The sequence below is a fragment of the Tamandua tetradactyla genome, chromosome 17, assembly GCF_023851605.1.
Source record: "Tamandua tetradactyla isolate mTamTet1 chromosome 17, mTamTet1.pri, whole genome shotgun sequence".
Classification (NCBI taxonomy): domain Eukaryota; kingdom Metazoa; phylum Chordata; class Mammalia; order Pilosa; family Myrmecophagidae; genus Tamandua; species Tamandua tetradactyla.
Genome location: NC_135343.1, coordinates 74,375,432 through 74,392,280, shown reverse-complemented (window position 1 = coordinate 74,392,280; position 16,849 = coordinate 74,375,432). Strand labels below are relative to the sequence as shown.

The following is a 16,849-nucleotide window of genomic DNA, read 5'->3' as shown; positions in this document are numbered from 1 at the left end:
ATGATACATATGCAAATTATTACTTAATTTTAGGGCACAGTAAGCTATCTTGTACATTTATAATTTTCTTTGTTACCCGCACAAAGTATTTCAATGATTTCCAAAGCAAACCAGTCAACCATCTAAAAAATTAAATTCACTTGACGTTTCAGTTGTTCATCTAGCGTTATGATAAGTAATGAGTACTGTCTGGTTCATTTACTTTTGATGATAATTAATGAGGAATGGATTGCTACTGTCAGTACAGGTTTTAATTAGCTTTGCCTATAATGTGTTGTATATTATGCAAGAGTTTTTCCCTTGGTTATTGTATAAAATAATTGTATCTCTTAGACTGATCATTTGGCTGCTTGTATTTCAAATGTGTTTTCATTTATTCATTTATTCAACAAATACTGATGTTGTGCCAGAAGTTAAAAACGAATGTTGCTGTTTTATTAATTTTTGGCTAGTGGAAAATGAAAATCATTGTGACTTTGTAAAGCTCCGGGAAATGCTCATTTGTACGAATATGGAAGACCTGCGAGAGCAAACCCACACTCGACACTATGAACTTTATCGGCGGTGCAAACTGGAGGAAATGGGCTTTAAAGACATGGGCCCTGAAAACAAGCCAGTTAGGTAAGTGGGGATTTTTCTTGGACAAGCTGTTGTCCAAGATGAATCTGACCAAAGATGAAATTGGAAAGGATTGAATCTTTATATTTATCCAGGATGATGGGAGAATGAGTTTTTAGAAATAGAATCATTTAGTTGTGGTTAATTGTTGTGTTTCTCAAATCCCTTGAAGCCTTCTTGACTTTTGAAGTTTCTTTAAATCATTTTCTGACTTACATGGAGTTAGGTAGAAGGAATAGCGTATTGCAAAAGCTCACTTTATTTCAGTTTATGCAGAATAAATATTTGAAGTAAAAAACCTAATTATTTGGCTGTGTTATTATATTTGAAATAGGTAAAAGCACATTTAACTACCATCGCAGAATAAAGTTTGAGAATGACTTAAATTTAGCAAAATATCCTATAAAGAAAGAATGAAAATATATGTAGGGAGTCAGAAATTAGATTATTATAATATTGCAATATAGTTATAAGAAGTTTAGAGCCTGATGACCTTCCTGTTCAGTTAATTAGAGCATTAAACTTGCTTGATAATTTTATTTGATGCCACATTCCTGACTTTTTATTAAAACATATAACATAAAACTCTAATCCTTAATGTTTTAAGTGAAATTTGATTTGATGTAGCCAGCATGCCAAAATTTTTGCATGAAGGAAAGTGTGAAATCCTTAGGACAAACACTATTTTCTCTCTTTTTTTTTTTACAATTGGTGAAAATTTATTAAATATGTTATTAACTGTCATCCATAGCTTACACTAGATGTATTTTACCATATACCACCCTACTATTAACATGCTTTATTAGAGTCATATAATTGTGAAGATTCATGAAAGATTATTCTTATACTTGTGCTATGAACTATAGTCCATCATCTACAATAGAGCTCACAGTCCTATGCTTTATCTTTTAAGTTTTATTCCACTCACATATACATCCTAAAGACTCCCCTTTTCTCAGTGCTGTTAATTATACCCACAATAATGTGCTACCATCACCACGATCAATTTCCAGACTTTTACAATCAACTTAAATAGAAATTCTACACAAATTAAGCATCACCTCCCCATTTGCTAATCTCAAGTTATCCTCTGGTAACCTATATCCTAGATTCTAACTTTCTGAGTTTACTTATAATTAGAAGCATCTGTTCCTTTTTATTCCATTTCCTTTATCCAAAAATGTCTTTATTCTATTATATTCTACGTGTGTAAATCTCATTTCTCCTTCGTGGCTGCATGTAACACTTTTGTGAGGCATGCCTCATTCACTACCCTTAGCCATAATTAACTGCTTATAATTGTTCATGTGGTTCATGAGTTCCAGAGACAGGGTCCCGGGGAATCTAAGAGAAAATTTCTGACCAAACAACAAGAATGACAATGTTAATAATCATTATGTCATTACTATTATGTATAACATTTTAATTTAGAATATATTTCATCAAAACACAAAATTTAAGAGGGGAATTATTATGAACTGGAATGCTTTTCCCCATTTCTTTTGCAAAGCTGTAGTTTCTACTATGAAGTGATCCAGTATTTAAGAGTTCGGTATGAACCTGAGTCCCTATTATAAAAGGTAATGAGGATAGAAACTCGAACAAAATATCACTTTGTCCTGAAGTCTAAAATCTTCTATCAAGGAAGAACATCTTACCTAACATAATCATTTTGAGAGTTAGAGAAAGTTCTAGTTCAGCTCCCACAGTGGGCTGATACCTAGAATCATCTGGAAAACCTTCCAAGAGTATAGATGATTTAGCCCCGCCATTGACCTGTTAGTCAGGCTGTTGAGGGTGTAAGACCTGAGAATCAGCATTTTATAAAAGCTCCCCTAGGTGAGCTGGAGAACAGCCACGACAAATGCTATTTTAAACTCTCATAACAAAGACCGAGGATTCCTTTTCGATTTCATTATTTGCATTTTACTCATTTCCCTAGCTGTCAGTACTTGTAACAGAGAATAAACAAAAGGAGAGAGGAGGAGGCCATCAGCTTAGTGCTGCTAGTGCTGAAGGCCTTGTGTAAGATTTAATAACACATGGGATTAAATTTTAAAAGAATCAAGCTGTGGATTTCATTTATTGGGTTTCTTTTGTTTTTGTTTTTTTAGTTTCTGGTAGCATAATAAATTAAGATTTTCATATACTCAACCCCTTCTGTCATTTTCAGGTATGCTTTATTTGTCATTATGGGCCGATTCTGTTAAACTTCTTATTTTCTCTAGTAAAGATAAAGCATGTAAGTTGTCTTCTTTAGTGTTTCCCAGAGGTTTCACTTCATTCTTTGGAGTCTCAGAGTCAATTCCGCATTACATGTGTGCATTGATGAGGCAAGGACACAGAATTGAGAGCAAGTGGAAAGGCTTGAAATTCTCTTGGAGCAGAGGTTCATGGCCTGGTGGGTTAATTTAGCCCCGTAGTTCTTATACGTGGATGATTATTAGTCACACATGGATGATTAAGAAATACAGATTCCAAGCTTCGTCCCAGACAATCAAAGTAGAATCTTCAGGGATGGAACCTAGGGGTCAGTAATAAAATACTCATTCAGTCATTCAGCAACTGTTTATTGTTTAACAGCTGCCCAGTACTAGTCACTCAGTGCGAGTCCCTAAATGTTTAATTTCACAGTGTGTATAAAGATCCTGTTCTTGTAGTGCTTCAGGGGCAAGGTGGGGCACAGGACTCTGCGGCAGTGTAATACAATCTAGTGTGTCTGTTACAGTTATTTGAAAATAATGAGGACTTCTCTATCTTAAAATGGGCAGTGGTTGGAGGGCCATACAGGAATTGTGTTTCAAAGAGAAAGCTTGGACACATAGAAACTAGTTTCATTCAAGGATTGAGGGTGGAATGAATGACCTAAAACTGTTTTCAGCCTCTAGACTGAAACAATCCTCTAGGATTGTTATGGGATTAAATAATGAACATAAGGGGGGCCCAGCGCATACCTTACTGTAGCAACTATTCAATACATGTTTTTTTCCTTGTTAAGCAACTCAAGTGCTTGTATAAATAGATAGGCATTAAAAAAGTTACATTTGCTATGAATTCAAGACATTATTTAAGCCAAGTTTATCATTGCAGATTGTCACTCCACTGTAGGATTATAGAAATTTAGTGAGTTTTCTAAACAAATGGTAAAAATAGCCTGATCATTTTAGGGCTTCTTTAAAGTAAGACCAGAATAAACACACAGAACATAGAAAAACCTCATCTTAAGGTAATATGCTTCCTTGGGATTTAGGCATTTCTGCGGTATCTAGGGCATTTTGTGTTTTTTCCAAATCAGTGGTGATTATGGTGGTGGTAGAGAATGCAAGGGTGGAGGAGAGTTTAAATATGTTCCTTAGGACTGATAAAGAAAGTGTTCTAAAGATATTTAGGATCTCTTCCTCCACTGAGATCAGAATACCTGCTATGCATACCACACATTCAGCTGTTAGCCGTAATAACTGTTGTGCAACATTTCTTACTCTGCTTTTCCTTGAACTTATGGAATTCTGTACTTCAAAGCTTTATTTCTCCAGTTACAGTATTTAAAATTAGTAAAATTCCTTAGTGTATCATTATTTGGAAAATTATTTAGATAAAAAATATATATTTTATAAGCATTGGAAATTTCTAACCATGATAGCTGAAAAGTGAGTTTGTATTCCCTTTTAAACCTTCAGACTGTTCATTCTTGTAGTGGGCTGAAGTGAAAAGATTTTCTGGCACATAAGACAGTTTATTATACCTTTGAATTGATACAAGTGAGACAGGGCAGCTGGTCTTTGAGTTCCAGGACAATCCTTGCCCTGTTTGGTTCAGTCTGTCTCTACTTCCTGGAAATTTCTTTAATTAAATGAGCATTTACAAAGAAACTGAAATGTCCAGAGGATTCTGCAGGATAGTAGGGTTACAAAATCATAAGTCATAAGTATCCAGTTACTGTAATCAAGATTTATCATTTATTAAAAGAGAGGGACAGGAATACAAGTGAAGGTGACCAGGATATAAATGCAAAGGAAGGGGTATATATGAAGTACACTGGAAGGAACAACTAATTGCAGCCGAGGAGACTGGGCAAGGCTTTATAGAGGAAGTTGCATTTGACTTTGGCCGTGGGGGATGGATGATCAGCAGGGCAGTGTGGGGTGGGAAGTGGAGAATGGAAGCAGAGGACACACATGAAGTAAAACATGAAACGCGTGGCATGCTTCAGAAACAGTAAGTTGGTATGACTGGAACCTAAGGGGACTGTATTTGGTGAGAAATAAATCTAGAAAGATAGTTTGGGGCCAAATTACAAAGTTTCCTAAGTGCTATTTAAACCTTATTCTGTAAACAATATAATTTTGGTGCAAGTAAACCTTGTTGTGTAGACAACATAATTTTAATGCAAGTAAAAAAGATAATGAGATTTGTGTTTTTGATGGAAAACCTTGGCAACGGCAGGAGCAAAGTGAAAGAAGGAGGAACTAGAAGCCAAGAGACCAATTAGGAGATGATGTAATAGTGGAGGCAGAAAGTCATTAAGAAAATCAAATTGGGCTATAACGGAATATCTGCAGAAATGGAAGGAGGGTGGATTTAAATGTTATGTCAGTGGCACAGGCTGAGTTAACAGGCCTTGGTTATATGGGCAGAGGAGTCAAAGATGACTTCAAAATGTCATGGTTTCTTAACACAGTAATGCCAGTACCAGACTGAAAGAGGAGTATGTTTGGGGTGAGTTGAGGATAGTTTTTGTGAAAGAATTGATAAAGTAGAGATTTTCAAATTCTAATACACTCTGTAGTAGATGTGGTACCTTCTTATAGCTCATGCCATGGAAGAGTCCGTGTTTGGGGTTGCTATACACAAGAGGATGTTGGTACATATTGCCATGTGAGGCCCAAAATGAAATATGTGAGTTTTTGCAACTTTGTTATATTATTTTTTTTAACATAATAGTACCAAAAATAACTTTTTTAGTCTTCAAGAGACCTATGAAGCCAAAAGACATGAAATTTATGGTGAGCGTCAGAGGAAGGAGGAAGAGATGAAGCAGATGTTTGTGCAGCGAGTAAAGGAGAAAGAAGCCATATTGAAAGAAGCTGAAAGAGAGGCAAGTATTGCTGGTTTGATGTGACGTGCATTTGATTTTTAGGTGCCCTATTAACTTGGGGGATTTATCTCAAGTATTTAGTTAAGGTGTTTTTAGAGGCTATTTGTTCTTTTTTAGCAAGTAGCTATATAAATGCATAGACTGTCAGTACAAACTTATAAAAAAATCGTAGTTTAAAGTCAGACTTTAAAAGTAAATATTTTTCCATTAAAAGTGGTTTACCCAAGACTTGTAATGGACTAGGTTACTAAATAGTGTTTTAAATGTCTTAGAGACCAATATAGCATCTATTTAAAACATCGTTTGTTTTATAGCATCTTTAGTTAGAACAAAAAAGATTCTAGGTGTGGCTTTAATAAGGCCTTTTTGACGTTTTTTTGGGTTGTTTGGTGTGAAATGGGTAACGTGTTTTGGGTTGTTTGGTGTGAAACCTGTTAAGTAGCTTTTCTCTCCTGTTTAAGCTAAGACTTATTGGATGCAGTTAGGAGAGCTGGATAAATAGCCTTAGTACAAGAAAACATTACCAGTGAATTTCCTTCTAGTTCCTCAAGCACCACATTTAGTTTTATTTGAGTTAAGCTATTTTCTATACACTCAAATGCAATGGTTACTTTTAGGTACAAATGGCACAGTTACAATGAGGGTCATTTTACTGCAGAAAAGAATTTCTAATAGAAGATGAATATTAATAAACATGAGCTTGATGATACCATAGTTCTTGAAGAGTTGCTTGTAGTTTAATTTTGCAAATTTATTATTTCAAGTACTTAGAATACTTGTTATTTAAATGAATCCTAAAGTAAATGGTTTTGTAAAATTAGTAATCTGCTAATTTATCTTATTTATAATTTGAATTTTAAAAAATTTTATTTTTTTAAACATACAAACATGAATATTCTTTTTTTTTTAAAAAACTTTTAAAAAGGGAATCTATTACAAGTTTACAGTTCTAAGGCCAGAAAAATGTTCAAATAAAGGCATTTAGGAAAAGCTACCTTGACTTAAGAAAATCCGATATCCGTCACATGGGAAGGCATATGGCTGGCATCTGCTGGTCACCGTTCCTCGTTCTGTTGCTTCCAGCTGTGGTTTCCTCTCTGAGCATCTGTGGGACTTTACTTAGTTACTCTGGGACACAACTCTGGGCTCTGGCTTGCTTAGTATTTCAGGGGAAGGCCCACGGCGATGTCTGCTGGGCTCTGCCATGCCTAGGCATCTGCTCTCTCTGTCGGCCTCCAGGCGTCTCCAGACGCCTCGGTCTTTGTCAGTTCTAAAGCACCTGTTCTCCAAGTGTCCGCATCTGAGTTTCTCCAGAATGTTCCGCCTTAAAAAGGACTCCCGTCCACCTTGAAGGGGTGAAGTCACATCTCCATCTAATCAGAAGGTCACACCCACAGTTGAGTTTGTCAGTTCTCCATGGAAGTACTCTAACCAAAAGTTTCCTACACTAAACAATAGGTCTGGCCGCACAAGATTGGATCAAGATTAAAACTGGCCTTTTTTGGGTTCATAATAGTTTCAGACTGGCACATTTACCTTAGTCCCAACCAGATCAGCTGCAATTAATATCAATAATTGAAGTCTGAGCTCTTTTTCAGCTTTTTTTAGCAGTTGCTTTATGGAGTAATGCTGACATTCAGAGGTATAGAACTCTAAATCTGAGTCTTAGGTGTCACACAGGTAGATCCAGGAAATTACAAAGTTATACACAAAGAGAACAGCATCTCAGAATTTAACCCTTAAAACTCAGGAATAAATATGACTGCTGTAAGAGTTTATAATCTAGGCCCTAATTTTCTTATAAGCATGTTCTAAATGAGACCATACAAAATTTGTCCTTTTATTTCTTGCTTACTTTGCTCAACACAGTGTTCTCAAGATTCATTCACTTTTTAAAAATTTAATTTATTTTGTATTATCAAACCAAAACAACATACAAACATGAACTTTTAAAAAATTTTTATTAGTAAAGCCAATCAACATACAACACGAACATTCTTAATGTATGAACATTCTGTACTTGGTGTGCAATCAGTGGCTCACAATAGCATCACACAGTTGTATATTCATCACCATGATCGTTTCTCAGAATATTTGCATCACTCCAGAAAAAGAAATAAAAAGAAAAAACTCATACATACCATACCCCTTACCCCTCCCTCTCATTGACCACTAGTATTTCCCTCTACCCAATTTAACATCTGTTCTCCCTATTTATTTATTTTTAATTCATATTTTTCACTCATCTGTCCACACCATAGATAAAAGGAGCATCAGACACAAGGTTTTCACAATCAGTCACTTTGTGAAAGCTACAGCATTATACAATCATCTTAAAGAAATATGGCTCCTGGAACACAGGTTTGCAGTTTCAGTCACTTCCCTCTAGCCTCTCTAATATTCCTTAAACTAAAAAGGGGATATTTATATAATGCATAAGAATAACCTCCAGAATAATAACCTCTCGACTCTGTTTGAAATCTCTCAGCCACTGACACTTTATTTGGTCTCATTTCTCTCTTCCCCCTTTCAGTCAAGAAGGTTTTCTCAATCCTTTGATGCTGAGTCCCAGCTCATTCTAGGATTTCTGTCCCACATTGCCAGGGAGGTTTACAACTCAGAGTCATGTCCTATGGTGAGAGGGGGAGGGCGGTGAGTTTGCTTGCCGTGTTGGCTGAGAAAGAGATAGGCCACATCTGAGCAACGAAAGAGGTTCTCTGGGGGTGACTCTTAGACCTAATTTTAGGTAGGCTTAATCTGTCCTTTGCAGGGATAAATTTCCTATGAACAAACCCCAAGATCGAGGGCTTGGCCTATTGATTTGGTTGTCCCCACTGCTTGTAGGAATATCAGAGATTCTCCAAATGGGGAAGTGATCCATTCCTGCAAGGGGACTTTGCAAATACTTTTTTTATTCACTGATTTTAATGGCTGCACTGAGTGCACTGATCATAAATTTAGTTTTCAACTTTATTTTGGACACTTAGGCTCTATTTTTTTCAATATGATATAAATTCTACTGTGAGTATTTTCATGTGTAAATGTTTCTTGAACTGAAGATTTCTTTATTTAGTTTAGATTTCAAGAGGCAGAATTACTAGGAAAATAACTACAGTAGATATTTAAGGTTTACAGTTTGTTTGACTTAAACTGACAATTGCTTTCCAAAGGATCTACCGGTATAACTATTCAACAGCTGTTTCACTGTACGTAGTATCTTTAAAATGACTGTATTTTTATTGAGCATGGATTTGAGAAATTTTATTTGAAGAGACTTTGGGAAAAATGTAGAATTAGAAAATAAAAACTCAATAGGGAAAGGTCACATTTTAAAAATTGAGTTTTGCCCATGGTTATGGTTTTTACGTTTATTTCAAACAGTTTTTGGTTTTTACATTTATTTCAAGCAGTTTTTGCAGGGGAACTCATTTAAATTTAAAGTTATCCTTTAAGCCCCAACTTGGAGACACTTAGGGAGATTGTATAGGTGAGCTCGAGTACATTCCTATGGATGTGCTGCCACCCTGTGTCTTTATTGAGTATTGCACCTTTGTTTCACAGCTCCAGGCGAAATTTGAGCACCTTAAAAAAGTCCACCATGAGGAGAGATTGAAGCTTGAAGAAAAGAGAAGACTTTTGGAAGAAGAAATAATTGCTTTTTCCAAAAAGAAAGCTACCTGTGAAATATTCCAGAACCAGTACTTTGCTGCTTCGGGCAGCACCTTAAAGAAAGACAAGGATCGTAAGAAGTAGGTAATCACTGACCTCCCTCTGTCGGATCCCCCTCCCCGGGCCTCACCATCACCTTCCGTTCCATTCTGGTTTTCTTCATAGCCCTTCTCTGTCTGTTACTTATTATGCCTTGTTTCTTCTGCAACTGAAATGTCGGCCACTTGCCTGAGACCTTGTCCGTCTTGTTTGCTGCTGTTTTTCCCCAGCATCTAGAACAGTGCCCGCGCATAGTAGGTGCTCAGTAAATATCTGCTAAAATGAATGAATGACTGAATGCATGAGGAAAGAAAATAAAAATGCATCACGATGTAAAAAGGGTCAGTTAGCAGAGGAAGGAAAATTGGCTGTTCTTATTTCAAAGCCCAGTCTGTGGCCTTAGTGTACAGCTGATGACTGTTAATCTACTGTAGTTATGTCGAATTTCTTATGTAAATGGAAGCAGTATACTTTGTTGGGGAATCATAGACATAAGATAATACTTTACTAACTTAGGCTCACTTTTTTTTTTTTTTTTAACAAATTCTGTTATTGATTCTGTGAGAATTTTTATTTTAATAAGGGATCCAGGCTATCGATTCGAACTCCTGTGCTTTGATGTCAGAGCTTGTGAGACCAGTGGTGGACGTAAGGATGCAGAGGAAGGTAGAGAGGGCTCCAGTGCAGTGGGGCGGCCATGAGTAGCATTGGATGATAATCTCAAGGCTTATAGGTTTGGGGTATGTGTTAAAATCAAAGTTTCCGAAGTTTTAGAAAATAAGTTTTTTTTTTCCTTTTTGATAATCTCCTTCTGTACTTTGGTTCCCTCATATTTTTATTTCTCCCACTTACAATGCCCTTGTCAGTTTACCCATTTGACTGCTGAAATTCGTCATGAGTTACTAGAATGCTGCCTTTGTGGACCTTTGCTTCTCTTTACTCCACCTGCCTCTGCTTTAGCAGCATTGAGTCCTCCTTATGTTCCTTACAGAGCAACACCTTGTCTGTCTTAATTGAATCACCACATCTATTTCAAACCCGACATTTTCAGAATATTATAAATCAACTTCAAAATAGTTAGGAAAACAATCTTGGCCCATGGTGGCTTTCCATTTTTGAAGTGTGGAGAAGAAAAGTAAAATCCACAAGGTTTTGGGGTGGAGGAATTTAAGCAGCCTATGGATTTTATAGTTTTGGAGGAAGAAAGGGAATTCTTGTGTAATGTAAAGTCTACGAGGGCATGGATCTTTGTTTTGTGTATTGATGCATCCATCCCTAGAGCCTAGAACTGTACCCAGCAACAGCAGAGAAAATGAATACAAGAATAATAGCTATGTTTTCTTTATGTATCATTTAAAGCATTGTTTTAAAAGATAAACTGTAAATATAATTTATTAATGCTTTGAATTTATAAAGCTAAGGGACTTCTCACCTTGTCCTTTCATCTTAATCTGTTGTTACTAAAATTTTATTCCCAAATTTTATGCCATATATGAAAGCTAGTAACTTTTATCTTGTAAAAATTAGCATCCTGCTCCACCTGAGAGTCTGTAGTATGTGCTATTTTTTTCTGGAATAATAGCCAAACCCATAGTTTTTTGTGGGCTTAGAAGGATTAATCCTCAAGAATTGTTGTGGTTTTTTCCCCCCTTTTTCAATGTCTCATAGCTAGATATCCTATAGTGTATTAGGTGTTTGTTTGTTCTTTCTATAACAGCTTTGTAAAACTAAAGATTCTAGTCATTTCTTTTTGTATATATGTATTTTACTTGTACCAATCAAAGGTGTGTTTTTTTCTCTTTTCAGCTCCAATTATATGTAAAACAGAGGTCCCGGAACTATGCATTACAGAAGGTCACCACAAGCAAAAGTTATTAAAAAGTTAGAGTATGCGTTATAATATTTTTTGTCGTTCTTATTTCTTATATCATTTATTAGTTATGTATGTGGCAAATGGCCACAGTAACTGCCATTTGTGGAAAAATATTTTCAAGTATGAGATCAAAATACATATACTAGAGTAGATGATACTACTTACATACTCACTGCTAGAAATTTTTAAACTGTTGGTTGGAGATGAATTAAAATAATTTTTCCTTGTTGCCAAATTATTAATACTTTGTAGTACATTGTACCAAAGAGAAAAGTCTCAGTGCTGTTTAAAATACAAAACTCATTTCTATTATATCTATCTGGTTGCATTTATATTTCAAGATGAAGCTTTTTAAAAAATATTCTAAACGTAAAATGTCAGGAATAAATTTTGAAGTGTATCATATACTTTAAACTGTATAATCTTTTAATAGTTTTATGGAAGTATTAAAATTTTGATATAATTACCAAATTGGTAATATTCCAGGCTTCTGTACCAAATTATATGACCTTCTATGCTTCAGTATGCCTTACTTGATTGATGTATTGGTGTAATGAAACAAAGTATGATTAAAAGTAAAGTCATCAGGTATATAAATCCTTTTTTGTAGTGATAAAGCACTGTATTACAGAATTTTCATTAGGATGTATTACCTATTTGTTGCTTAAAAAAAAGAAGGTGAAGTCATTTTATTAAAATATTTTTTTAAAGAAAATAGCTATGAACACCTGAATATTAAAGGTGTAAGAAATTCAGGTAATTTATATCTCAAGGAACATTTGAATTCTAAGTGTCTTAATAGTATTCTCAGAGCAATTTAGCAGTTTCCAGCCTTTTCTTAACATTCTTAGATATATAATTTTTCATTTTTTGTACTTGAATATTTCTAAATAAAACTGACATTTTACTCTTGACAAATATATCTCCATATTTACTGAAATGTTTGAAGTGATTTAATGTCTTTTTGCAAACTATTATTTTAAGAAGACATTTTGTCAAAATTAATTAATTTATGTTTGATTTATTTAAAGATGTAGAGATATTTTACGAGTATTTTTAGACTAACAAATATTTTACTTAGCCTTATGTCAGATTCTGAGCACTGCATTTTCTCAGGTAGTTGTACAAGTTGCAAACAGTATCTTTCATTTTGTAACATAATTTATCTTCACAAGCTCTTTAAATTCCATTTTTACATTTGAAATTAACAAATGCCTTGTAGTCTTTTAAAACTTTAGTCAATTCATTTGTTAGTGTCCTGGAAAAAAAGCTCTGAACTTTGTTGTTAGGATTCCCAAGTCCCAGTAGATGAGGAGCAGGTGACTTGGTGAGGTGCCGGAGGTTGAGGGGTCTGCAGTCTGGGCAGGTCAGGGGCCAGCAGCACAGTGCTTAGTGTTAGCAGAGAAAAGTGCCATCAGGGAAGGTCAGTCCATTTTGTGATTGTTTGTTATTTAATAGCCCTGTTATACCAAGCTGTATAAAATAGCTCACCTAAACTTATAATAAATTTACTTCTAAATGCCAGATTGAGTGTTGGCATGGCAGGGCAAAATTAGGGAAGTTTATGATTGAAAAGACCTGAATGGGAATCTTCCTAAGTCTCTGAACTTAACAGGAGGAGAATCATTTTGTACTACTAATGACTTTTCTGTGAGAAAGCCTCACTTCTGCTGTAACCACAATGAACTCTAATTTATTTCATGTATTTGGGATTCCATGTAAAATTTCATTTTAGAAGGGTTCTACCACTCAGAAAAATTTTAACAATTACACTATGAAATTCAGGTTCTCCTTAATACAGGTAAAAAAGGTAATTTATTCTCAACTATTGAGGCACAAGTGTATTAGTCAGAGTTTTCTAGGGAAAATTTACAAGAGATATCTGTCAATATGAGATTTTATAAAGGTGTTTCATGAAACTGGGGGTGGGGTGGGGGGTGGGTGCACAAATCCAAATTCCATAGGGCAGGCCATAAGCTGACAGCTTTGATGAAGGTCTTAGTGAATCCTTCAGGAGAGGCTGGGTTGGTTGGCTGAAGGGAGAGTGAGGTTCTCTCTTTTGACTTCTCCTTTAACACCTCCAGCTGATTAGATTAACATCACTATTTGTGAGAGGCCCTCCCCTTGGTTGACTGCAGATGTAATCAGCCATGGACATGATCAGTGTGCTGATGATTTAATAATCTAGTCTTCTGGATTATTAACCAACCATGAAATGTCCTTGCAGTAACAGGCCAGGGCTTGCTTGGCCAGACAACTAGGCAGCATCACCTGGCCAAGTTGACACAAGAACCCAACCATAATAGTCCACCCCTGGTCAACTTGGCAGCTACACACATCACCTTAATCCACAATTAATCTCTAAATAGCATGGTTTACTATTTTTCACCTAACAGTACGCAACAGTCCTGTGTACATCCAGAAATGCACTGTATTAGTTTGCTAATGCTGCTGGAATGCAATATACCAGAAATGGGTTGGCTTTTATAAAGGGGATTCATTAAGTTACAACTTTACAATTCTAAGGCCATAAAAATGTCCAAACCAAGGCATCTAGAGAAAGATACCTTGGCTCAAGAAAGGACGATGGCATCTGGAACACATCTGTCTACTGCAAAGGGATATGGCTGGTGTTTGCTTTTCCTTTGGCCTTTGGTTTCAAACAGCTTCCCCAGGGGCATTTTTTTTTTGCATCTCCAAATGTCTGTCAGTTCTAAGCTTTTTCCAAAATGGTTCCTCTTAAGGGGATTCCATTAAGTGGATTAAGACCCACCTTGAATGGGCAGAGACACATCTCCATGGAAACCACTTTATCAAAAGTTCCCACCCTCAGTTGGTTGGGTCACATCTCCATGGAAACAACCTAATCATCAAGGTCCCACCCTAAACAGTAGGTCTGCCTCCACAAGATTAATTTAGAGAAATGAACATGGCTTTTCTGGGGTACGTAACAGTTTCAAACCAGCACATGTGTTAAATCTCTGCAGAATAGGGTGTAAGTCCTTGGGTACTTAATCTCTTAAACTTGATATTCTATAACTTAAATACTATTGCATGAATAATATAACTTATATGCTAAGGGTTAGATAAGATAGAGAAGAAAGCAAAGATATTTGTTTTATGTACAGACAAATACCCTCAAAATAAGGAGGAAATATTCATAACATCACAGCTCTCATGGTTTTAGTTCATATTTATCACTTCCTTTTTCCACTACCCATTCCATGTTCCCTTTATCCTCAGCAAACACAGCTGGCTATGATTTTTTTGCCTGCTGAGGTGACCCAAATTTTCCTTCCTGAAGTTTCTGGGCCATTGGTAGTCCTGTTTGGATTAGGTTATTGCAGTTTTCCATTGACTTTACAGGGTATGTTAGTACTAAGTGATGCCCAAGGGGATCACCTGTATTCCAGGAAAACTCTTCTCTACCTCCATTGTGTAGTTGCAGTCCTATTTCCCTTTGATAGGCTCAATCAGCCCAGGCAGTAAAGTAATCCCCTTCCTTGCCTATTGATTCAGAGGTGTGAGAAACCCAGAGTGTCCAGGTGGCAGTTTTAACTTCCAGTTCAATGGAAAAATTGTGTCTCCTAGTAGGTTGACGACTCCTTTTGAAACTAGGACCTGTAGACCAGCAGAGCTTAGGTTTCAGGAACAGGAAACAAAAATTTTTCTGGTAGGTCACTATGGGTGATCGTAGTGGTGCCACTCCCATTTCCACCCCTTGGTTCTTGGACCCGTGAATCCTGACTATGGGAGAAATAGCACCACAGAGTAGATGCTGATTCAGAGCATACATAACCTCCTGGAGAACATTGCTCCAGCCCTGCAAGGTATTAACACCTTTTGGCACTGTAACTTCAAAAGGCCATTCCACCATATCAACCCAGCTGCATCTGGATGATGGAGAACGTGGCAGAGAATTCCATGAGATTGTGCCCATTCCAGCAATTTATTTGCTATGAAGTGCGTTCCTTGACCAGAAGTAATGCTGTGTGGAATACCGTGACCGTGGATAAGGCATTAAGTCCACAGATGGTACGGAAGCATTGCATGTGGGGAAGGCAAACCCATATCTGGAGTATGTGTCTATTCCATTTAGAACAAATCACTGCCCCTTCCATGATGGAAGTGGTCTGATGTAATCAATCTATCACTAGGTAGCAGGCTGATCACCTTGGGAAATGGTGTCATATTGGTGATTCAGTGTGTTTGTGTCAGATGCTGACAGACTGGACACTCAGCAGTGATCAAAGCCAGGTTGGCTTTGGTGGGTGGAATTCCATGTTCCTGAGCCCATGCATAATCACCCCTCCCACGATGCCTACTTTGTTCATGAGTCCATTGGGCAATGGCAGGAGTGGCTGGGGAAAGAGGATGACTGGTATATTATCTTGGGGTCTCTAGAGAAACAGAATCAACAGGAGATAGCCATAGATATAATATTTATAAAAGTGTCTCAACTCAGTAACTATGGGAATGTAGAGTCTAAGGTCTGTGGGGCAAGCTGCAAGCTGGTAACTTCAATGAAAGGCCTCAACAAACTCTCAGAAGAGGCTGGATAAGCAACCGTGGGAATGGAAGAGTCCAAAATCTGTAGGGCAGGCTGTGAAGCTGGTGACTCCAATGAAGAGTCTGGACAAACTCTACAGGAGAGGCTCATGAGCAGAAGAAGGAAGAGTGACTGTCTCTTCTGAATCCTCCTTAAAAGCCTTCCAGTGATTAAGCATCACTTATTGCAGAAGATACTTCCTTAGCTAATTACAAATGCAATCAGCTGTGGATGCAGCCAGTGTAATCATGATCTAAATCCATGAAATGTCCTCATGGCAACAGATAGGCCAGTGCTTGCCCAACCAGACGATTGGACACCACCACCTGAACCTGGCCATGACAACTGGTATCTAAAGAATGGGTCATCTTACCCACTTTATTAAAACTTTCTTCTGGGGTGGGCCACGTTGGTTCAGCAGGCAAGAGACCTGGGTTTGATTACTGGTGCCTGCCCATGTGAAAAAAAACAAAACAAAACAAAACAAAAAAACCTGTCTTCTAACAAAGTCAACCTCTGGTGAGCATTCATGTGGTACAAAAATATCTTCATGGTTTTTGTCCACTAAGAAAAGTCTATCCACACACCTCTTCCCCAGACCTCTTTGTCGCCAATTTTCCAATTGTGCTCCTTCCAAGTCCTGGACCATCCAGCCACACCATTAGCTACAACCCATGAGTCAGTATACAGATGCACCTCAGGCCAGTTCTCCTTCCAAACAAGATGAACAACCAGGTGCACTGCTTGAAGTTCTGCCCACTAGGAGGATTTCCCCTCACTCCTGTCCTTGAGGGACATTCTAGGAAGGGGCTGCAGCGCTGTGGCTGTCCACTTTCAGTTGGTACCTGCATATCATGCAGAACCATCTGTAAACCAGACCGGAGTTTTCTCTTCCTCAGTCAACTGATTGTAAGGAACTCTCCAAGAGGCCATAGCTCTGGGCTGTGAAAAAGAAGGTAGTGTGGCAGAAGTGCAGACCAGGGGCATTTGGACTACTTTCTCATAT

The 16,849-nt window shown here is 37.1% G+C and overlaps 1 protein-coding gene across 5 annotated transcripts in view; it reads left to right on the top strand.

Moving 5' to 3' along the window:
• The window catches only part of SEPTIN10 (septin 10), a 52,919-nt gene extending 41,313 nt beyond the window's left edge, over nt 1-11,606 (top strand). For 2 of the 5 annotated variants that reach the window (XM_077134960.1, XM_077134959.1), the window contains exons 8-12: nt 453-621; nt 5,581-5,713; nt 9,275-9,462; nt 10,005-10,161; nt 11,228-11,606. In XM_077134960.1, coding sequence (XP_076991075.1) covers nt 453-621; nt 5,581-5,713; nt 9,275-9,462; nt 10,005-10,122 — 608 coding nt within the window. In that variant the 3' untranslated portion in view covers nt 10,123-10,161; nt 11,228-11,606. Of the gene's footprint in view, nt 1-452; nt 622-5,580; nt 5,714-9,274; nt 9,467-10,004; nt 10,162-11,227 lie in introns of those variants that run through there. The other 3 variants (XM_077134956.1, XM_077134957.1, XM_077134958.1) reach the window with 3 other exon arrangements.
• The last annotated feature ends 5,243 nt before the right edge of the window (nt 11,607-16,849 follow it).